The sequence below is a fragment of the Tiliqua scincoides genome, chromosome 13, assembly GCF_035046505.1.
Source record: "Tiliqua scincoides isolate rTilSci1 chromosome 13, rTilSci1.hap2, whole genome shotgun sequence".
NCBI classification, from domain to species: Eukaryota; Metazoa; Chordata; class Lepidosauria; order Squamata; family Scincidae; genus Tiliqua; species Tiliqua scincoides.
Genome location: NC_089833.1, coordinates 7,731,858 through 7,754,790, shown reverse-complemented (window position 1 = coordinate 7,754,790; position 22,933 = coordinate 7,731,858). Strand labels below are relative to the sequence as shown.

At 50.1% G+C, this 22,933-nt stretch overlaps 2 protein-coding genes and 1 non-coding gene across 3 annotated transcripts in view; 2 read left to right on the top strand and 1 right to left on the bottom strand.

Moving 5' to 3' along the window:
* The first annotated feature begins 5,537 nt into the window (after positions 1–5,537).
* On the top strand, positions 5,538–5,608 carry TRNAG-CCC (transfer RNA glycine (anticodon CCC)). Its single transcript has one exon. It is a non-coding gene; the product is annotated as a tRNA-Gly (tRNA).
* Positions 5,609–6,708: 1,100 nt separating this feature from the next.
* METTL26 (methyltransferase like 26) lies at positions 6,709–15,150 on the top strand. The gene is given in 7 exon segments (XM_066640658.1): positions 6,709–7,102; positions 8,911–8,958; positions 8,960–9,071; positions 10,765–10,824; positions 11,430–11,497; positions 11,704–11,782; positions 13,400–15,150. Coding segments are annotated over 7 exon segments (612 nt in total). The 5' UTR covers positions 6,709–6,905; the 3' UTR covers positions 13,448–15,150.
* Positions 15,151–15,540: 390 nt separating this feature from the next.
* The window catches only part of WFIKKN1 (WAP, follistatin/kazal, immunoglobulin, kunitz and netrin domain containing 1), a 7,533-nt gene continuing 140 nt past the window's right edge, over positions 15,541–22,933 (bottom strand). The window contains exons 1-2 of the mRNA XM_066609441.1: positions 22,912–22,933; positions 15,541–17,034 (exon numbers count right to left, since the gene is read on the bottom strand). The exon at positions 22,912–22,933 is cut by the window's right edge and continues 140 nt beyond it. Coding sequence (XP_066465538.1) covers positions 15,541–17,034; positions 22,912–22,933 — 1,516 coding nt within the window. The remainder of the gene's footprint in view (positions 17,035–22,911) is intronic.

Here is a 22,933-nt window from a genome sequence, read left to right as displayed (position 1 = left end):
ATCTAATGGCTCCCTGTCCCAAAAGGGCTCACAATCTAAAAAGATGCAACACCAGCAGATAGCCACTAGAAAAGACAGTGCTGGGGTGAGGTGGGCCAGTTACTCTCCCCCTGCTAAATAAAAGAGGAGCACCCACTTGAAAAAGTGCCTCTTAACCAGTTAGCAACCCCATGCACACTTGCCTAGAAGTAAGCCCCATTGACCGCAGTGAGATTTGCTGCTGAGTAAACATAGGATTGCACCCTGTGTCAGTGAAGATGTGAATTTCAGAGAGGGATTTTCCACCCAGCTGTCTATGGTGTGTCCTTTTGTCTGAAGGGAGGGTCCCTCCAAAAAGTACTGCTTCTTCTGGGGAAGGGCCTTTGCTCAGGACCTGTGTTGCATGGGGAAGATGCCTGTTTCAATCCCTGGCAGCGGCCAGGTCTGGGAAAGACCCCCCCCCCACCTAAAACCTGGGAGAGCCACTGCCAGTCTGCGCCAACAGCTCCGAGACGGAGGGCCTGATGGTCTCACTCCACAGAGAGCAGTTTCATGCCTCCTCTCTCTCTCTCTCTGGAAAACCCAGGGCTCTCTGCCTTCCTTCTTTCAAATTGCTGCCTTGCTGTGCTCCACAAGGAGAGCCAAATTCATAGGTGACCTTAGGAATCAGCGAGTTGGCCTGGAAGGGCTGGGAAAGGAGCGTTCCAAGGGTGACTTTGACTTTTGTAGGGGAAAGGTGCCTTTCCGTCTGCTGCGGCCTGCCCTCTAGGGGGAACATGCTTTGCAACATGAACCAAAACCACCCGACCTGCTCCAGCACATGGGCAGTGAGGATGGAGGCACAAGAGAGGCTGGTGTCCCGAACCGTACAGAGGGACAGGCACATAAGATGCCTCATTTTCCCAGGATCCCTCTGGCAACCCCACTTCTTCCACTGTGGCTGAACAGGGCTCTGTTGCCCCTTTGGTGTTCATTCACCCTGCAGGAGCCTGCCTTGCATCTACTGACTCTAAAGCTGGAATGTTTATTCTTTTGGTTAAAGATATACTAGAAAAGCATAATTGCCCTTCCCCACATTACCCAGCAAGATTTCAAAATGGACTTGCATGGCTACAGCATGTGGGACGTGGCACTACATGGAGACTTTGCAGTCACCTGCAGGTGTCCGGGGTCCAGACCGCCCCTCATCGGTCTGCAGGAGAACATAGGTGGGGGATGTGACCTGGTGTGGGCCTCAATAGGTCAGGGCCGTTACACAGCTTGGTGCTGGTCTGGCGGGGTTCCCTACCCGTTTGAAAGGCACCTGAAGATGGGACATGACTGAGATGTGGAAAATTATGCAGGGGTTGGATAAAGTGAATACAGCAGCAATTTTCAACCTTTTTCATCTCATGGCACACTAAATACCATCGGTTTTTTTGACAACGGACAAGGCACACTGCGCTGCCGGCCAAGGGCTCATATCCCCTGATGGCCCTACTAATAAATTGTCCTCCCCCAAACTCCCATGGCACACCTGCGGACCATTCATGGCACACCAATGTGCGCACTGGCTGGAAATGGCTGGAATCGAGGGATGTTCTTTTCCCTCTCGCACAGCACCAGAACTAGGGGGCATCCACTAAAACTGAGTGTCAGGAAAGTTAGAACAGATAAAAGAAAATATTTATTTACCCAGTGTGTAATCAGTCAGTGGAACTCCTTGCCACAGGATGTGGTGATGGCTCCTGAAGGCCTGGATGCCTTTAAAAGGGGATTGGACAGGTTTCTGGAGGAAAAGTCCATCACAGGTTACAAGTCATGATGGGTCTGTGCAAACTCCTCATTTAGAAGTGGGCTGTCTCTGAATGCCAGGTGCAAGGGAAGGCACAAGGATGCAGGTCTCTTGTCTTGTGTGCTTCCCTGAGGCGTCTGGTGTGCCCCTGTGAGATGCAGGAAGCTGGACTAGATGGGCCTTTGGCCTGATGCAGCAAGGCTCTTCTTATGTTCTCATGGATGGTTCCCTATGCACCTACACAACTCACAGGCACTGTTTGAGCCTTGGGAGCTCTGAGAGTTGGCGGGGGAGGAACGCCTGTGTGGCAACCCAGGAAATCAGGTGTGCCCTGCCGCTTTGAAGAGCGGATGAAGCAACTCTCCTAAGTAGGGAGACCTGGCCAGCTGGTGGAGAAGGTGCCAGAGGCGGCTGGTGGAGAGGTGCCAGAGTTGGGAAGCGCATGTGTTTCCCATTGATGCTCCCATCTTAAACGTACAGTAAATGAAAAGTGAGCCCATGGGGAACTGCTCGATATAGCTAGATAATAGAGAAGAGGACACAGTGGCTGCAATCCTGTGCACGCTTGCCTAGAAGTAAGCCCCATTGACTGCCTTGAGATTTGCTGCTGAGTAAACATAGGATTGCACCCTGTGTCAGTGAAGATGTGAATTTCAGAGAGGGATTTTCCATCCAGCTGTCTATGGTGTGTCCTTTTGTCTGAAGCTGCCAGAGGCGGCTGAGCAAGAAGTGGTGGGGACAACAGGCCCCTTGCTTGGTTCATAAAGCCTCCTGCAGGCCAGAGATAAGCTTGGTGGGTTTGAGGCTGAGGGAGCAGCTGGCTGGAGGAGACCCAGAAAGGAGGCATTGGCCACTCTGGAGCAGTGGAGGAAGACCAAGGGTGGAAGAGCCAAGCCTTCCCTGTAGTTAACTCTGAGGCTTAGTGGGGACTGCAGGTGGAAACAGCCTGGACCACCCTGATGGGTGAGACCAGGGGAGCTGGGACTTAGAGAAGTGTGTGGACCTCTTGCTATGAATCCCTTTGCAGGCTGTATTTGTGTGAATGTGCATTAATTATTTTTAATTGTGCCCTCACTCTACGAAGAAGGGGAAGAAAAATGTCACAAAAGAGGGACACTGACTTCCCAGGCTGGCAAACTACTAGGGCTGTCTCCCATATCTAGGGGTAATACCTGGGCTATATTTCTAGGGCATGCAGCTGGCCAGTGTTAAGTCTGGCCTGAGAGGGTAGCGTTCTGAAGCTCGGCTGTAGTGCGGACAGCGGACCACACTAAACTTGCATGTATGCAAGTGGGTTAGCAGATAATACAGTGGGAGATCCTTAACCTCCAGATACCACTGCCTTTGAGAAGTAGTCATGTACCCACTGCTCCTCCCACTACCTGGACTGGAAGAGGGGAGACAGAGCAGAAGAGTAGTGGGCTAGAGTGTCAGAGCCACTCTAGCCCACCACTCTCCTCTCTTCCACACGTTCTCTTTTTCCCCTTCTTCCTTTCTGAGTCCAGGGAATGGGGAACAGGAGCAATGCTACTAGTAAGCACCTGAACAGAGAGCATACCCTGTGCCAGCGATGTGCAGTGCGGGGGTGGAAGGTGAGGCAGAACCGCCCCTCTGGAGTTATTTGAAAAGTGCCACTACTGCTGTGATCACTCAAACACTTGCATCCCATGGGCTCTGAGCAGCTGGAGCCCGTGGATTGTAAGTGTTTGCATGATCAAAGCCACTTCAGTGGTGGCGGGCACTTTTCCAAGAACTCCAGTGGGGCGGCTCTGCCCCGCCTTCCACCCCCACACCACATGTTGCTGCCCTGTGCCAGCTTCGCAATTTCCTAGTTGGCCTCATGGTTTGCCTGGCTCTGTAGTTTTTTTCCCATATGTTTCCCTCAAACAATTAGAACACAAATGACGAACAGAGAAAATAATATTGAGCATATATTAATATATTTAGAGATAGCAGTATGTTAAAAAAAACAACAACTCAAACCCACCACAAACCACATACCGTAATGGCTAATGAATCAATTTGACTTGGTTTCATACAACGGATCTCACAATGGACTCTGGGCAGCTTTGAAAAAATTAACTGTGATGGTCAGAAATGGTCCAAGGTCCAAGTTCTCAAGGTGGGGTGTGTGTGTGTGTTTGCACTAATGAATGGCCCCAGACGTGGGATTTGCCAGTGTCTGGGCCATAGGTGACAACAGTGTGCGCAGGGATTAAGAAATGTGTTGTAACAGTGGTGCTATTTGTCGGGGTGTTTGCAGAAATAATTCTCGGTAGGGGGCAAGGGCGGTTAATTCTAACTAATTCCTTGCAGGTGCAATTATTATTATTATTATTATTATTATTATTATTATTATTATTATTATTATTATTATTAATTTATATCCTGCCTTTTTGCCCCATGGGCACACAAGGCGGCCTACAACAATTAAAAATACAAAATTAACAATTAAAAACAATGATAAAAACAATTTTCAAATAATTAAAAAACTAAAACAAACCCCGTGGATTCTAATATAAAGGAGAAAGAAAAGCCAGCCAGCCTGTCAACAGTTAAAAGCTTTTTGAAATAAAAAGGTCTTCAGTCCATGCCGAAATACTAGCAAGGAGGGAGCAGTTCTCAATTCTAAGGGGAGGGTATTCCAAAGTTTGGGGGCCACCACCAAGAAGGCCCTCTTCCTGGCCGCCGCCCCTCTCACATCTCTTGGTGGTGGCACAGTCAAAAGGGCCCCCCCAGATGATCTAAGAGTACGGGCAGGATTGTAAGGAAGGAGGAGTGAGGATGAACGTGCACATGCAAACCTCAAACATTGCACCAGCGCTAAAGATAAACGGCCATAGGGACCGGGGCTGTGTCTACGTGGGTGGTTTCAGTACTGGATTTAGTTAGCTAAAATTAGGGGCAGGTCCATTCATGAGGCAGGCTGAGCCATCTGCCTCAGGAAGCAGTTTGGCAGGAGTGGGGCTAACTTCTACTCGCCCACCCTTCTTCACCTCCCAGGTGTGGAGGACAGAAGACTGGTGAGCTAGAGCATCCTGCTACTCTAGGCCACCACTCCACTTCACCCTTCGTCTTCTGCTCCGTTTCCCTTTTTCCAGTTCAGGGAAAGGAGGGAGCAGAGGCTGACACATCATCAGGTAAGGGGAGATGGCATCATTTGGTCTGCTGCGGAAGGGGCACTGGGCTGTCCTTGCATGTAGGGCTCCTGTAGAGCTACCAACCCTCCAGGGCTGGCCTCCATCTCCACTTTCCTGAACAGCGTTGGAGATTTTAATAGGGCATCTCTGTTTTAATAACAGAATGTCATTGGGGGGGGGGGGCATTATAAATCAACAGGAATAGCTGCAAGCAGGGTCTGCAATCCTAGCAATTCTCCCCCCCCCCCCCATTTTCTTATGAGCAAACATAAAATCTAGCAGCTCTGGCTCCAGCACCACTTCGGCTCATCCTAGTAAAGGTATAGGCTGTGGCTTTGGGATAGGTTTCTAAGAGCCCAATCCTAGGCGTGTCTACTCAGAAGTAAGTCCCCTGATAGTCAATGGGGCTTACTCCCAGGAAAGTGTGGCTGGGATTGTGCACTGCAGCTGATCAGTCCTTATCCTTGCATTGCCACCTTGCCCAAGTTTATTAGGGCAGCAATTGCCCGAATTGCACACCTTGCAATGCACTTTGCCTGATGCTTGCGCTCCTGAAAGGAGAAAACCCTGCATTACCCCACAGGTCCAGCAGATGGCGTCTTCTTCCCGCTTCATGGGAAACCCGGAGCCCTGTTTTCCTAACCGCGCCGCTGGTGTAGTGGTATCATGCAAGATTCCCATTCTTGCGACCCGGGTTCGATTCCCGGGCGGCGCAGGAAAGCTTTTGGGGGTTGCTTTTTCTTTTTGCAAATATCTGCACGTGCAAATGTGTGATGAGACTTTTTTTTTTACCACTGCTGCTGCTGCTGCTGCTGCAGAACCCAAAGGTAGCAACACATAGCCTGATGACTAGTAACCAGTGACAGTCCTCTGTGAATTTGTCCCCTCTTCTTTTATCTTGTAGCAGAGAGTTCCACAGACCAATTGTGTGCATGCTTACTACCTATTCTAAGGCGTTAGATCCAAGCTGAGCAGTCAATCCCACTGAATTTAGCAAGCAAGACTTACTTTTCAGGCTACAATCCTATCCACACTTACCTGGGAGAAAGAGTCCCATTGACTATCATGGAACCTACTTCTGCATAGGATTGGGGTCTAAGGATGCAATCCTATTCACACTTTTCTGGGAGTTAATCCATTGACTATAATGGGATGAGTAGACATCCATAGGATTTGACTCTGAGGTTACACTCCTTTCCACAGTTACTTAGCAGTAAGAGCCATTGACTACAATGAGACTTACTTCTGAGTAGACGTGCCTGAGATTGGGCTCTAAAAATCAACTTGCAAAGGCTCAGGAGGATGTCTGTGTTCAGGACTAAGCCTCATTATAGTCAACAGTCCTTACATCCCAGGGATGGCAGCCTTAGAGCCCAATCCTGTGCATGTCTACTCAGGAGTAAGCCCCATTATAGTCAATGGGGCTTACTCCCAGGGAAGTGTGGATAGGATTGTAGCCTAAGCCTGGCTCCTAAACTTTTCAAGTGCAATGCAACGCAACGCCTACTCAAAGGTAAGCCCCTTTGTGTCCAACGGGGCTTACTCCCCGGGAAGTCTGATGAGGACGGCAACCTGAGGTTGCAATCCTTTCCTGGGAGTAAGTCCCACTGAACACAATGGGACCGACCTCTGAGCAAACGTGCATAGGTTTGCACCCTGGTTTGAGCTCCTGGGATGCCTGGCACTAAAGGGGTGCGGACCCAAAGGGAGCCTCCTGGAACGTTGCATTCTGGGAAGTGTAGTTTTTTAAAAGAGGGTTGGTCTAAATGTTCTAGGGAGGGGGCATCTCTTGCAGTCTCCTCCCAGGAACACAACTCCCAGCGCCCTCTGCGCCTGCCAGTGGTGGGGGCCCGGGAAGCAGCTTGAAGGAGGGAGGGTTGGGTGCATCTTTGCAGACCCTCCAAGCTGCCTTTGCATTGCAAGTGTTGCAAGCAGTTGCAACTGCTGCACTCCGAGCTGCCCAGCAGGGCAAGCAGCAGCCTTGGGTGCCCTTGCCCAGGGCGCCTTCCAGCATGATCGTGGCTGCAGCAGCGGACAGGAACAAGGAGCCCATCCTGCGGGTCCTGCGGCAGTATGTGAGCCCCAGCCAGGGGGGCATCCAGGTGCTGGAGGTGGCCTCGGGCTCCGGCCAGCACGCAGCCTACTTTGCCCAGGCGCTGCCCAACGTGTCCTGGCAGCCCTCGGAGGTGGACCCCAAGTGCATGGAAAGGTCAGATCAGATGGCATCCAGGGCCGGCCCATCCATGAGGCCGACTGAGACTCGCGCCTCAGGCTGCTGTCCTGGCCACACTGCCCTGGGAGCAAGCCCCATTGAGTGTAATGGGACTGATTTCTGAGTAGGCGTGCTTAGGCTTGGGCTCTCAGGCCGCAGATTGATGGGGAGGGGTGTCCATTCGCCCCTGCTGCCCATCAGGCTCTCTGGATAGAAGAAGAGGACAGAGGGTCAGAGGAGGGTGGAGAGCTAGAACAGTGATTCTTGACTTCTTCACTCCGGGACCCACTTTTTAGAATGTCTGTTGGGACCCACCAGAAGTGATGTCATTAACCTGGAAGTGACACGATCAATTTAAGTGGCATCAAGCTAAGCCACAAGCAGCCAAAGGTCCCTTTATACAGCATGCTAATACTGTTATTTTGCATAACTTGGAATGGAAACATTACAGCTTGCAAATCAAAGCAGACTTGGATCCTTCTCCAACCACACAGCCCTCCCCCCTTTCCAGCACCCCATCTTCCCACCTATTTGGGGCAAAACAACAGGCCTCTCTCCCACCAGGAGCCCCCTCTACTCAGCAACTCTGTACCTTGTATTTTCAATGCTGGCTGAACTAGCTGCTGCACAAGCCACTCAAAATTGGCTCACGACCCACCTAGTGGGTCCCAACCCACAATTGAGAAACACTGGCCTAGAGCATTGCACACTCTAGCCTCCAGCTCTTCCATACATCTGGACTGGGGGCAGCGTCTGACTGGGGGCAGAGGCAACTCCTTTGATGGTGCTATATATATATAGGGCAGTGACATCACACTGCTGGAAATGTTTGTTATTACCATTTGTATGCTAAGTGTTTCTCCTCCCTCAGACTGAGGCAATTCTCCTTTTTATTGTGGGCTCTGCAATTGATTGAGCAGATCGATGCATTGAGAAACCTTGGAACTGAAAAGATGTCCTGATGAGTGGCGCCATCGCTTGTTTGTATTGAATAATTTAAATGCAATTATTTATGCATAGAATTGACTTTATGCATTATCAGAAACTTGTGTTATAGATTGGTAAATTGGGATAGTTTGGTAAATTGGGAAGTTTGGTGGAGTGTCTTGTCCTGTGGGGTGACTGGTCCTGTGGGCCGTGACTGGAACCGCAGAGGGGCTGGCAGATCAACAGGCAACAGAAAAGTCTGCCCTCCTGTGGCTGTGTTGTCATGTAGTACGTAGTAGCAGTGTTGTCATGACTGGGAGTGACATCGTCAAGCAGGAAAATTTTTAACAATCCTAGGCTGCAATCCTATCCACACTTACCCAGGAGTAAGCCCCATTGACTGTCATTGCAAAAAGCATATACCGAGTAGCCTGTTAAAAGCACAGATCTGTAACATTTCCCCAATGCAGTCACATGCTATGGTAACATCGAGTCTAATATATGAAAAATTAAACATTGAATTGAATGGAGACCCACCTGAAGTCAGCTCGCAACCCACCTAGTGGGTCCCGATCCACAGTTTGAGAAACACTGCTCCAGTAGCTCTAATTGAAACTGGTTTGGGCTGATCGCAGATTAACAGTACAAGCTTTGTTCTGTAATCTTATGCATGTTTATTCAGATACAGGTCCCACAATGACCAACAAGGCTTACTCCCAGGTCAGTGTGCCTAATAGGGGTTGCAGTTCTGTTCCTGCTTAAGCAGGGTGGCAGCCCCATTGAACACTGTGCTCTGGCTTCAGGTAATGCTCCATGAAAGTAGCTTATAGAGCAGGTTTTCCTGCCTTCCTTTGACGTAGCTTGGCTCTGTCTCTGAGTGCATCTGTCCTAGCACTTGCATCAGGCCTCCGGAACGTCAAGCCACAGTTTTCCTGGATTCATCAGGAGCTGGGAAACATGGGGTAACTTTCTACCAGCCTCGATGGATCTCATGATCAACATCAACATGATTCATATCTCGGAAATGAGCTGCACTGAGGTGAGGCTACTCCCCCTTCGACCCTTTTAAAGGGCATGGAGTTTCTCTTGATTACTCTGAATCCAGGGTTCTTCTGTTGCAGCAGGGCAAGGAATCCACCCCCAATCCTTGTACTTATTTATCATGTGGGGGAAAATGTGAAGCCAATTTTCTACCCTGTTGCTCAGTCAGCTGGCTGGCTGGTTACCTAACAAACCAACCTTGTGAACTAGTAAGTTGTCCGTAATTATTACCGAGCCTGATCCAAATTGTTGTGGACAGCGTCAGGTTGGATGGTCCTTGCTTCCCTTTTCAATCCAAGATAGAGATTTAAATGCAAACAGAGTGTGATTTCCTTGAGAAATGAGTTTTATTAGAAAAAATCCAAACATAATTACAGTATTAGGCAATATTTGGACCAATTGAAAGGGAGGAAGTGTCCAGGTTCATTAAAATTCTGCATGTGGGTGGAGAGGGATGCTGCTGGGCAAGTTGAAAAAGCCCAGCCTATGGTTTGTAAGATGCGTGTCTTAATAATAATGGATAGCTCCTACATCTAGAGTTGAGCCATTGTTGTTAATGCAAGCAAGTGCACCATCTAGTGGTTGATGGGTGTATGTACACCTACCACTTTTTTTTATGAGCAGTTCTTTTCCCAGGGTCTCTCTTGCCTTTTATGCTTCTGCTGTTGTGGATTTCAATGTGAGATCTGGTATTGGCAATGGCAAAACTTTAATGTGCCGCTGTTAGTTGGTATATGGCTGGGCTTGCTCCCTAAAGGGCTTGTTCTCTACATTGAGTCTTATTCTCTATCTCTTTTTCCAGGACTTGTAGATGCTTCGCTGTTCCCAGTCCCCAGACTGGGATTAATTTAGGAATAAGTCACCCTGGGACCCATTTTCAGCTCTGGAACTTTGTGATGGGTACTTCTGAGCATGTGTAAAAGTACTGTTCTCCCGCCATGGTTGAGTAACCACTCCTGTGGTTGATGCATTCTAGGTGTGCTTAGTTGGTTTTGATTACTTAACTAAGGGTGCATTCCTAACCCCTTATGTCAGTGCTTTCCAGCACTGGCATAGTGGTGCCAATGGGACTTGCGCAGCATCCTGCAGTTGGTTGTCACTCACGGAGGCCTCCTCAAAGTAAGGGAATGTTTGTTCCCTAACCTCAGAGCTGCATTGCCCTTAAGTCAGTGCTGGAAAGCACTGACATAAGGGGTTAGGATTGTGCCCTAAGTATATCTTTGAGGAAGGTTTGGGTTTTTAAAAGCCGTACCCTGTGGACTAGTAACTTGCTCATACTTATTACCAAGTACAGTCAAAATTGCCACGGTTTAGTTTTCCTTCTGTTCTGCGAAGGCAAAGAGTGGGTTTACTGGAACTGCTGGAGGATGTTGGGAAGAGCAATTGCCACTGCCATAGGGCGCAATTCTGACACACGTTCTAGCACCGACATAAGGGCAATGCAGCTCTGAGGTAAGGGAACAAACATTCCCTCACTTTGAGGAGGCCTCCGTGAGTGACACCCAACTGCGAGATGCAGCACATGTCCCATTGGCACAGCTATGCCAGTGCTGGAAAGTTGGTTAGGATTTGGGCCTTACTTGCTTAACACACACGGTGTTTACATCTTCTCACTTTTGTGAAATGTCCTGTAAAAGGCTCTTTCTGGAACGAACTACTTGTTTTTCCCTTGCATTTTGTTTCCCGCCCAGGGCTTGTTCAAAGGAGCAGGAAAGCTGCTGAAACCCAAGGCAGTGTTGATCACATACGGGGTAAGCTGTGGAGCAGGAAAGCAATTTACAGGTATTCTTAGGTATAATGATAATGGGCCCAACTTCTCAGTTTGCCTCCTTCTGAGTCATCTGAGGCATCTTCTTGGTTAACTGTCAGTGTCTGAGTATTCCTGCTGGTGGTATCACAACTACTGTTGTGGAAGTCCTGGGGCTTCGCTCTACCCTGGCCCCCCTCAAATTCTGTCATCATCATGCACCATACCTTGATCACCTTGGAAGCTAAGCAGGGTCAGGCCTGGTTAGTACTTGGATGGGAGACCGCCTGGGAATACCAGGTGCTGTAGGCTTATACCATAGTCTTTCCATGCCTGATCTCATCTGATCTTGGAAGCTAAGCAGGGTCAGGCCTGGTTAGTATTTGGATGGGAGACCGCCTGGGAATACCGGGTGCTGTAGGCTTATACCGTAGTCTTTCGAGACTGAAGGTTGCCAACCATGTTTTCCAAACTAAAAAAACTTTAATCCTCCGTGTGGAGCCTGCTGTTTTCAGTCCCTTTCTTAAGGATCTCCACAGCACCCCTTTCCTGTGGCCTTGGAACCACCATTTCCTCTAACTCTTCCCTCTGTCTGATCCCCCTCTGCAGCCTTATGCCATCAATGGATGCATCACCCCCCAGAGCAACATGGACTTTGATTACAGCTTGAGGCAGAGGTAAGAGAGAGGTGCGCAGTGGTCAACCCAGCCTGGCAGCAACGCTGCAGTCCAGATGGTGCATAGATTATATGTACATGTGTTTAGTGGGAGGTGCCCCTCCCCGCTTCTGTACATGCGAAAAGCTTCCTAGAAGGCTTAATTCTTGCAGGGGTTGTCAGCATTAACCACAGTGGTTGCCTTTATACTCTCTCTCTCTTCCCTAGGAATCCAGCTTGGGGACTTCGGGACACAGTCCTGCTGCAGCACCTCGCTGAGGCCAATGGGATGCATCTGGAAAGGATGGTATGTGGGGCAGGACCAGAAAGGGAGGCAATGCAGGGGGTGGGGAACCTATAAGGGGAAAGTGGGGTAGGGGAAAATAGAGCACCAGAGTTGGAAGGGACCCTGGAGATCATCTAGTCCAACCCCTGGTTCAGGGTAGGCAACTGCAGCATTCCTGGTGTGTGGCCATCCTACCTCTTCTTGAATGTGCGCAAGGCAAACCGTTCCAGTTCCAGCACTGTACTGTACTAACTCTAACAATTAGTAGAGTCTTCCTCCTATCTTGTCTAATTCTACTTGCTCAGAGTTTGAACCCACTGGTTCTAGTCCAGCCTTTGGGAAGCCCAGAGAGGAAGCCCTCCCCTTCTTCTCCATGGTAGCCCTTCACATGCTTGAAGTTGGTAGTCATGTCTCGCCTCAGTCTTCTCCAGGCTAAGCACTCCTGGGATCTCATCTGCTGTAGGGCCGTCACAAGAGGTGGTTTGGTAGACTATATCCCTTCAGACTGTGGCTGGAAGACTGTACTCCTCCTTGTCAAAACTCCTTGCATATTAAGAATTAGTGTATCAGGGAGACAGGTCCTAATTTAGACCAACCTGCTCCCAGCTCTTCTCCTTTTCTACTTGCAGGGATTTTCATTTTTTTTTTTTGCTTAGGGTAGGGGTGCCCAGACCCTGGCCCTGGGGCCACATGCGGCCCTCGAGGCCTCTCAATGCAGCCCTCATGAAGCCCCCAGTCTCCAATGAGCCTCTGGCCCTCTGGCGATTTGTTGGAGCCCGCACTGGCCTGACACGACTGCTCTCAGCATGCGGGTGACTGTTTGACCTCTCACATGAGCTGTGGGATGAGGGCTTCCTCCACTGCTTGCTGTTTCACATCTGTGATGCAGTAGCGGCAGCAAAGGAAAGGCCAGTCTTGCTTTGTGCAAGGCCTTTTATAGGCCTTGAGCTATTGCAAGACCCTCATTCGTTCATATAAGTTCGTCTTTAACATACTAATTTATGTAAACTTATGTAAATTTATTCAAATTTTAAATGTAAATTAATTCTTCCCCCCCCCGGCCCCCAACACAGTGTTAGAGAGCTGATGTGGCCCTCCTGCCTAAAACTTTGGACACCCCTGGCTTAGGGGCAGGTTGACAAGTGATTTCCCCACCCATAGCCTGAAGCGGTCCAGTCCCTTCTACCACCTCGGGATCACTGACATTCCCCATTGCAGACAGCAATGATCTCCCTGTCCCCCATTGGCTTTGGACTCTCCCATTGCTTCCTATCATACTGGTAGACTTTTAAATTGTTCTGGGCGGCAGGGTGGTTCATGCTTTGCTTCAGGTTAATGCTAGCCCACCTCCCACCCCCGTCATACTGAATCAGGTCTTTGTTCCCCTAGCTCAGTATTTCCTACTCAGACTGGCAGCAGTTTTCCAGGGAGTTTCAGGCAAGGATCTTGGCCAGCCCTATGTCAGATCGTCTGCATGCTCTGTCCCTCAGCTATGGTCTGTGATCTGTCAGCTCTGTGCCCCCCCCCCCCAATGTCCACTGCTTTCCCATGGTCTCTCTTTAGGAGCCTGGGGCTGGGAACGGATCTGTCTGGCAAAACCCTTGAGCTGCAAAGTAATCTCAGGCTTTCTTTGTCCAGGTCGACATGCCGGCAAACAACAAGTGCCTTATTTTCCGCAAGCTCTGAGCCAGCCCACCTGCGTTTGCAGCAACGGAGAAAAAAGCCAAGTCTTTCGGACCTGTTGGAAAGGGGGGGGGAGATAATCGAGCACCTGTGCTTGGTGTTGCTTCCTCAGTGCTCGGGGAGGTGAAGTTTTGGACAGTGTTTTTGAAGGATGTGGCCCCTCTCAGGGGTGTCACCAAAGGTTTTGGGGGCTTGGCTTTCCACGCTTAGTTTTGGTGTTTGTTGTGTCGCATCCTGGTTTCTCTTCTACGGGCTTGATGATGCTTAGGGGTCCATCTGGGACCATCTGTCTCTTGGGCAGCATTATTTGTGGGTCCTGTTCCATCATTGCAGATTCAAGGTTACCTTTGCTGGTCTTTTGATAAGAGATATAGGTTGTTTTTTCTCCATAAGCGAGTGCTCTAATGCACAACTAGATGGGAAGCTGATAGGTTACAGTGACATGTCTATTTCATCCTGGTGGGACCGACTGGGGCACCCCTCTCAATTATGCTCTCTTCCTTCCCTGTTCCTAAGGGCAAGCTTTATTATTGTGCCAACTGCCCCCATAAGGGGTCTAACCCTCCCCCCTCCCCCAGCGCTTTCAGCAGATCTCCCAGCGGGAAAATTTTGAGGGTGTGTTTATGCTTCCTTGTTGTGTTTAGCACTAAAACCAAAGGGGACTATGCAGTTATAGTTTCCCTGCGCAACTCTGGACTGCAAGTGGAGGGAATATTGTTGGACTGTTCCCCACACATACAAAAGAATATCCTTACTTATGGAAAGTTAGCTTATCCAGGAGAGAATGCTAGCTGTTCCTTTGCCCTGAGATTATACCTTTATTCTGAAGTGGTATCGCCCCAAGGATGCCTGTTCCACCCGGTTCACTTGCAGGGATTGATAGGCTTTAGCACATCACCATTTGAAAATGAACTGCTGATTTTGAGTCACTAAGACACACCTCTCCCTTTTCCCACACTTTTGAGAAGGTAGCAAAACAGCTTCCAGAATGGTGAGGAGATATGGGAGTTTTCCAACTGAGAAAAGATACTGTGGATTTTACTTAAATTCTCCCTCTCTCTGAAAAAAAAAAAGAAAAAGAAAAAAAATCTGTATATGAAGCGATGGGTCCCCCTAGTGTTGGGTTGTAGGATAGCTCTGATTTATATTTCAGGTTTCTGGGATTTTTCCTCCAGAAACTTGTCCAATCCCCTAACAGATTGCAAGACAGTGAGGAGGACGTCTGGTAACATGTGGCTAGGAAAAAATGCAGTTAATGAGATCGAGAGTTTGGTTTTGATTATCTGAATAAATTAAATGCATGCAGCAGGAGCAATTTGGGCCATTGGTTAGTTTCCACCACCGATTCTCCACCTGCTAGCTCGGCTGTGGGGGCACAGATAAGTCGTGGCTAGAGGTGTTTGTTTCCAGTGAGTAAGAAAGGATTGCAACCCTAGACTTAATGAACACAACAGGCTTACCTCTGAGTAAAACACACCATTTTCAAATGCCCCTAGTCATGACTTTTACTTAGCATCACTTCAACAAAGGGATATGCCTGTTTTTCTGTCCCCTTCTCTTCCTGGGGAAGGACCATTCCACAGCCCTCCATCCTGCCAAGTTGGGTCTCTTTTTGCCATCACTTGGTTGACCCGGATTCCCAGGCTCTGTTTAAACCAAATGCTTTGTGATTCTTGATTAAAATATCAGCGTTGCCGTTCAGAAAAGGGGAGGTACGATGTCTACAGAGACTCTTGTAACACAAGAGTCATTTTATTATTATTTTTACATAGGGAGGTGACACAGGCATGGATAAATTACAGCTCACACACACACAATAAAACCCCAGACAGCTAGGTAGTTATGAGCATAAAGGCAGTTGATTGCAATATTAGTTTTTTAAATTTTTTTTTTCCAGCTATCACAAGAGACTAGTCCATGGGGGCAGCCTGGGGTGAGGGGGGGGTTGGATCCTCCACCATCCCCACCCACTCTGAGGCATGAGAGGCTTCAGCCTGCCCCACCGGTCTCCAGCAGTGACAGAAGGCGGCCACATACTGAGTGTTGGATAGCTTTGGCTTTTCTCCGTCTTCCTTCCAGCAAGAAAGCCACGTGTGCTAGTCCTGGAAGCGGGTGAGGAGCTCACAGGTTTTCTTCTCCAGCAGTTCGTGGATCTTTTTGACCCGCTTGTCATTGGCAGCCCGGATATAACTGTTGGGGTCGAGGACTGCCATGCCATCGTGCACTTCGCCCATGATGATGAGGGGCCCGTCCTCAGCGGTCATGTTGGGGCAGGGGCAGTTCCAGTCCATGTCCGTCAAGGTCACCTCCAGGTACTTGATGTTGAAGAACCGGAGGCCCATCTTCTCGTCCTTCAGGACGTCGTCCAGAGCGAAGCGAGCGATGCCGGAGTCCTGGTCCTCCACGATCTCCATGAGCCGCCCCACGATGGCAAAGTCGCTGCGACAGAGATTGGGCACCATCTTGCTTTTTAGGCGGCACGCTTTGCACTGGGAGGTCTTGGGGAAGGGGCAGGCGTCCTCGCAGCTCTCTTTGCTGTCAAAGTTGTTCTCGTTGCCCTCGCAGCCCCCGTAGATGAAAGAATGGCACTGCTTCATCAGGTGGTTGTAGGCCCAGCGGGGCTCCCAATTTGTGCAAGGCCCCTGCACCATGGGAAGAGTGCACAGGTTGACCGCGTTATTGATGCAGGCCAATTGGCACTCTTCGTAGGTGTCAAAGTGGTTCTGGTTGCCCCCGCAGCCGCCGTAACGGAAGGTGCTGCAGGAACCTTTCTTTGAATCAAAATGCCAGCGGACTTGGTAGGCCTCGCACTCCTGTTTATCGGGTTCCTTCAGGCACTCACCAGCTGGGAGCTGTGGGGTGCTGGGTGCCCTCGGTTCCCCTCTGGAGTGCTCCCTCTTGATGACCGAGAGGGGAAAGTCTGCTCGCAAGAGACCGGCGGAGTTCCTGGCTGTGCAAGTGTAGATACCCGCATCCTCCGGCTGGGCGTTGTAGATGACCAGCTGCCCGATGTTGGTGACTACCACGTTGCCGTACATCTGGTCAGGCCGCATGATGAAATTTTCCTGGCGGTCGCTCTGCTTCTCCCACGTGATGTCGGGGCGTGGGCACCCGCTGACGTCGCAGTGGAAGCTGACGGTGCCACCCACGTAGACAGACTGGTGAAAGGGGTTGTTATAGAGCGCTGGTGGGATGGGTATTTTGGCAGACGCTCCTGGGGTTGGGTGTGCCGTGGTCTCCAGTGGCACCGGACTGGTGTTGGGCCAGGTGAAGATGTACTTGCATGGCACCACGGCGAGGCTGATGCCCCGGATGCAGGCCTCGGCGTCCATGTAGCATTTGTTGTAGTAGGTGAGTCCGTCAGAGGCACAGGTGAAGTTGGGCTCCTTCTCACACCTGTCCTTGCACTTGCAGACAGGCTGCCCGTCCCAGATGTCACAGTCTGAGCCCTGCTGCGTGCACACAAAGCTCTCGCAGGTGGCCTCCTGCACCATCTCCAAGGAGGAGAGGCTCCCGTCGGCATAGCGGGCAGCCACGCAGCTCCGCAGGCCACAGACGTTCGTGCAGCATTTCTCAAAGCCTTCGCAATCCTGTGGGAGAGGGAGGAGCAGAACATGTGAGTTTCAGGGGCATCAACCACTCCTTGCCCGCAAGCCAGCGCTCTCGCCACTTAACTTGAAAGCCCAACAGCACATTGATGTGGCCAGTGGAAGACAAGCCACAAGTTTAAGTTCACATATTGCTAACATTGAGTTCAAGCTTCTAGTTAATGGTCTCCAATTAACTAGAACAGGGGTGTCCAAAGTTTTTGGCAGGAGGGCCACATCGTCTCTCTGACACTGTGTCGGGGGCCAGGGGAAAAAAGAATTTACATTTAAAATTTGAATCAATTTACATAAGTTTACATAAATGAATATATTAAAGATGAACTTATATGAATGAATGAAGGTCTTGCAATAGCTCAAGGCCTATAAAAGGCCTTGCACAAAGCAAGACCAGCCATTCCTTTGCTGCCACTACTGCATCACAGATGTGAAACAACAAGCAGTGGAGGGAGCCCTCATCCCACAGCTCATGCGAGAGGTCAGACAGTCGCCCTCACGCTATGTCGGGCCAGTGTGGACTCCAACAGATCTCCGGAGGGCCAGAGGCTCATTGGAGACTGGGGGCTCCCTGAGGGCTGCATTGAGTGGCCTCGAGGGCCGCAAGTGGCCCCAGGGCCAGGGTTTGGGCACCCCTGAACTAGAAGCTTGAACTTAATGTTAGCAATACGTGAACTTAAACTCAGAGCTCGTAATGGTTGGCAACCTTCAGTCTCAAAAGACTACGGTATAAGCCTACAGCACCCGGTATTCCCAGGCGGTCTCCCATCCAAGTACGAACCAGGCCTGACCCTGCTTAGCTTCCAAGATCAGGCATGTGCAGCGTAAGGGTGTCAGATCTCAGGTTCTTGGCCTGAGTGCATTCTCTAGGATTGTCTCCACCTCTGTTACACTCAAGGTTGAAGGAGTACTTCAAGCCGGCCACCCCACAGCCTCCCACTGACCTCTGCCTGCAAAGCAGGGCCAGGATTTCACATCTGAATGCCCCTTCCTGTCTGGGTTCAATCTAGAAAGCGTGTAAGTAATCCAGAACAGTTCCCCTCCCCCCCCCACAGCACTTTGTTCACACAATCAATTCACTGCAATAATAGTGATTTTAGGTAAAACCAGTTATACTGATGTTCCTCCCCCAGATATTGACCATGATGATGGGTGAAAGGCAGACTCGAGTCTGTTTATCGCAGCTGTTCCTGGAGACCCCCCTCCCCCAACAACCATGCTGTAATGTTGAACATTCCTGAAGGCCCTCCCTGTCCAAGCCTTAGCACTCACTTTCAGTTGTCACCTGGAGATTGATGCCGACTGCTGGAGAACTCCTGGCTAATCCTCAAGGGTTGGCAACCTGTGGCTCCCTCTGGCTGTAAACCTGTCTTTGGACTGAATTATTTCAGACCCTTGGTGGAGGCTCCCATGATCAAAGCTCTTCCATATGAAACATTTGGTTGGTTGGCAACCTTCAGTCTCGAAAGACTATGGTATAAGCCTACAGCACCTGGTATGCCCAGGCGGTCTCCCATCCAAGTACTAACCAGGCCTGATCCTGCTTAGCTTCCGAGATCAGACGAGATCAGGCATGGAAAGACTACGGTATAAGCCTAAAGCACCCAGTAGTCCCAGGCAGTCTCCCATCCAAGTACTAACCAGACCTGACCCTGCTTAGCTTCTGAGATCAGACAAGATCGGGCATGGAAAGACTATGGTAGAAGCCTACAGCACCTGGTATTCCTGGGCGGTCTCCCATCCAAGTACTAACCAGGTCTGACTCTGCTTAGCTTCTGAGATCAGACATGTGCAGGGTATCTTCCCCATTTATCTCCATTTAAAGAAGTGAGCAGACCTCTGGGGAGGCTCATTGAGAACTAAGCCACCAAAGTTTTGGAAGCCGTTGCAGGAGTCCCAGCACGACATCTGGCTTCAGCCCCAGAGGCTACACCCCCAAAGGAGCATGATCTGTGGGGCATCCGGCTTTGCAAGTGGCATTGGGTAAGCCCAATGACAGCATGGCTTGCCAGGAGAAGCCCCCAGCAGCTCCCCGTTGAATCAAAAAGGGGGGGGGGGAGGCAATAACCATTCTACAACTCCTGGGCCTGGAGCTCTATCCCAGAACAGAATCATCTCTCCACCTCCCTTTGCTTTTCCACCTAGTGGGTCACTAGCAAGACCTAGAATGTCACCTCTCCAGAGTGCAGAATTTGCCCCGTTTGCTTATGTTGCACTTTAAAGTTCTCCAGATGGGCTAGCGCTGTGATTCTTCTCAACCCATCCCCGACACCAGCATGCCCCAGGTTGTCTTACGCTCAGGAGCAATGCCGCAAGACTGACACACACCTCATTGGATTACCTGTAGCCAGGTGGGGGACAACTTTTCACGTGAATGGACTATACCTGGGTTCAGATTGTGCCGGTACTGAACACATGAACAAGAGTCTGGTTTCAATTCTGTGAATGCCACACATCCCCCCCCCCCAAATAAAATCACAAAAGTATCAGGGTGCTTGGGGAGAACTGCTGCCAAAACGGCAGGTGAGGATGCAGATAACTGATGAAACGCATCTCATGAAGTATCAGCTCACCCAAGGTGTCATTTATTATCAGATCTAACTGTACCCAGGGATAGATCAGGGCAGGCGCACCCTGAGACCAACTGAAGCAGGCCTCAGGCAGCAGATTGGGAAAGATCTCAGTCTATATACTTGCCTCTACTGCTCTCCCTTCCAGTGTCTGGCTTGGAAAAGGAAGGGAGCAAAGAGGAAGAGGAGATATGGAGGGTAGGAGAGTGCTGAGCTAGAACACTGAGTGTGTGGAACAGAGGCTGGGACAGCATCAAGCAAGAGGGGGCAGCATTTCGCACACTGCCCCAGGTGTCAGGGGATATTGGGCCAGCCTTGGGGGCATCTTAAAAAAAAAAAGTTTTTCCTCCCTCTTATAGCTTGAAGTGGTACAGTCAGTGTTACAACTTCAAAATTCTACCACCTCATTCTCTTGCATAAGAACATAAGAGCAGCCCCACTGGATCAGGCCATAGGCCCATCTAGTCCAGCTTCCTGTATCTCACAGCGGCCCACCAAATGCCCCAGGGAGCACACCTGATAACAAGAGACCTGCAAGGCTTCCTGGGAATTGTAGTTAAGAACATAAGAACAGCCCCACCGGATCAGGCCATAGGCCCATCTAGTCCAGATTCCTGTATCTCACAGCGGCCCACCAAATGCCCCAGGGAGCACACCAGATAACAAGAGACCTCATCCTGGAGCCCTCCCTTGCATCTGGCATTCTGACATAGCCCATTTCTAAAATCAGGAGGTTGTACATGCACATCATGGCTTGTACCCCGTAATGGATTTTTCCTCCAGAAACTTGTCCAATCCCCTTTTAAAGGCATCCAGGCCAGATGCGGTCACCACATCCTGTGGCAAGGAGTTCCACAGACCAACCACACGCTGAGTAAACAAATATTTTCTCTTGTCTGTTCTATCTCTCCCAACACTCAATTTTACAAGCCAGATGTGTGTGTGATACACAAGTTTGGCCCTTGCTCTGTTTCTGTTCACATGTGCTTCTAGTGGAGCTGGACATCCCATGCTCTGTACTATGCGGGGGGACTACCCAGCCTGAAGGACTACGCCCCCTGCCTTGCCTACTCTCAGTTGTGGACATTTTCACGTACATGGGAAATTCAAATTTATTCTGACCTTGGGCAGGTCACTGGTGCACTACTGGGGTAGCCTAGTGTTGAAGAGACTGAGCTGCAGATCAAGATGTCCCCAGTTCAAGTCTTAGTTCTGCCATGAACTCACTAGGTGACCTTATGCAAGCCTCAGTCTTCCCCATCTGCAAAATGGGGATAACAGTCCTTGCCTTGCAGGATTGCAAGGACAATAGCGAGATAATACATGGGAAGCACTTCACAAACTTGGAAAGTGCTAGACAAATTATTACTGTTATTATTTGGGGCTTTACAGCCGTCTTTGTTTTGTTATACAGCTGCCCCAACCATGACAAAAACCACTCCTGAACCTGTCATAAGCAAGCGCTTGCGCTCCTTCTCTCCTCCCCTCTTGTAACATGGGTAAAGCAAACTCTCAGAAAGATGCGTTGGCTCCACGTGTATTTGGGAGCCACACATTTGCCCATGAAAAAAGTGCACAAGTTTGCTTTTCACACGTTACCAGAGAAAGGAGTGAATTGTGCCTTGTGGTGGTGGTGATGGGGGGGGAGCTGGCAGCATGGAATGGGGGAGTTCTGGGGCCTTCCCCAGCCTCTGCAACCTGCTTCCTTTGCCCTCTTGCTCTTTCACTTCCTGGACAAAATCACACCCTCGTTTTTTGGCGTTACTGAATCGGCTTGCCACCTCCTGGTTCCTATACCCGCGGGCAGCAGTGCACAGCAGCATTCTAGACTTCACTAAACATACATTGTTGATAAAAAGAAACACTTATAGATGGATTTCAGCATGGGCCTGTCTAAGATACTTCACCTTCCAAGGTGGAAAATTCAGATGAACACTGGGCTGCTTTCCTGCGCATGCATTGTGGAAATGAATGAGGTGCATGCAGGAGCCCAGAGGTGGTAACTCCCAGGGCTGGGCTAAGACAATTTGTGGCCTAGAGATGGAAAATTCAGACAAACGTTGGGTCAGCCCTCTGGGATGGGGGTGTCCCATTCATTTCAACGAGGCACACACAAGAGCATGTCATTCCCCCTTGAATAAAGACTGCCCCTCTACCACCCTTAATGACAATGACAACCTGCTCCTGAGACTTCTGCTTTCCTGAGATCGGGCTAGACTAGCGATTTTCTACTTTTTCCCATCTCACGCCTCACTAATATTGTCAAGGCACGCCTCAGCTGTTTGACAATTGACAAAGCGCACCGGGCTGCAGGTGGCACTCTCACATTCCCCAGTGGCCCTGCTAATATATGACCATCTCCTACATTTCCACAGTTCACCTGTATACTGTTCACGGCACACCAATGTGCCAAAGCACAGTGGCTGAAAACTGCTGGTCTAGATACACGCACAGCCTGCTTTAAGGGAACGGTGCAAGGAACTAGGCGGTAGAGAAAAAAGTAAGGGCATGCCAGTGCAAAAATATCCAAAGGCTCCCCAAGAAAGAAGGTTGGCTCTTCTTCAAAAGAGGTTTTGGCTCAACCAAACCTCTCAAGTCCAGCACAACTTTTTCCCCTGTACTCGTTGGGATCTCTCCGCCTGAAGACGGGGACGCAGGCAGGTGGAAGGCTGATAAGCAGCTAAACAGGTTTTTAAAAAAAAGCTCTCCCAGACAGTGGTGTACGTCTGCCCTGAAACGAGGACATGGTACATCACGGAGCACATGATGTTGCTCGATACTGAGCCGGACCACCAGTCCACCTAGCCCAGGTACTGTCTACTCTTGAGAGCCATGGGCAGTTTTTTATACCAAACCATCCGTACACATTGATGCTTTGCAAGAATGAGAACGACAAGTCCCTGCCCCAAAGACCTTCTGATCAAGAGAGAGACAAGGGAAACCAGAGAGGAAGGGGAGGAAAATGGAGGGAGACTGAACCGGGGAACCTTTAATTAAGCCATTATATCCCAGTAGGGCCATCTGGGCCCCGTCCTGTCTGTACCTAGGTCTGACTAGCCATGGCTCCCGGGTTGGGATCTTTCCTAGCCATGCCATTTAAGTCAGATCTGTTTTAACAGGAGCCGCCCAGATCAAGCCGTGTGTCCTGGGGACAGACCTTGCCCAGCAGCAAGAGGGTCCAATTCACCCTCCCTTTGCATAGAAGGGCATTTCACCCAAGGAACACCACAGCGCTCTCTGCTGGCTGCCACGTGCACGTGCGCCCGTGGGGGGGAAAACGCATGCCCGCACTCACCTGATCCGCGTGGCACTCCCGC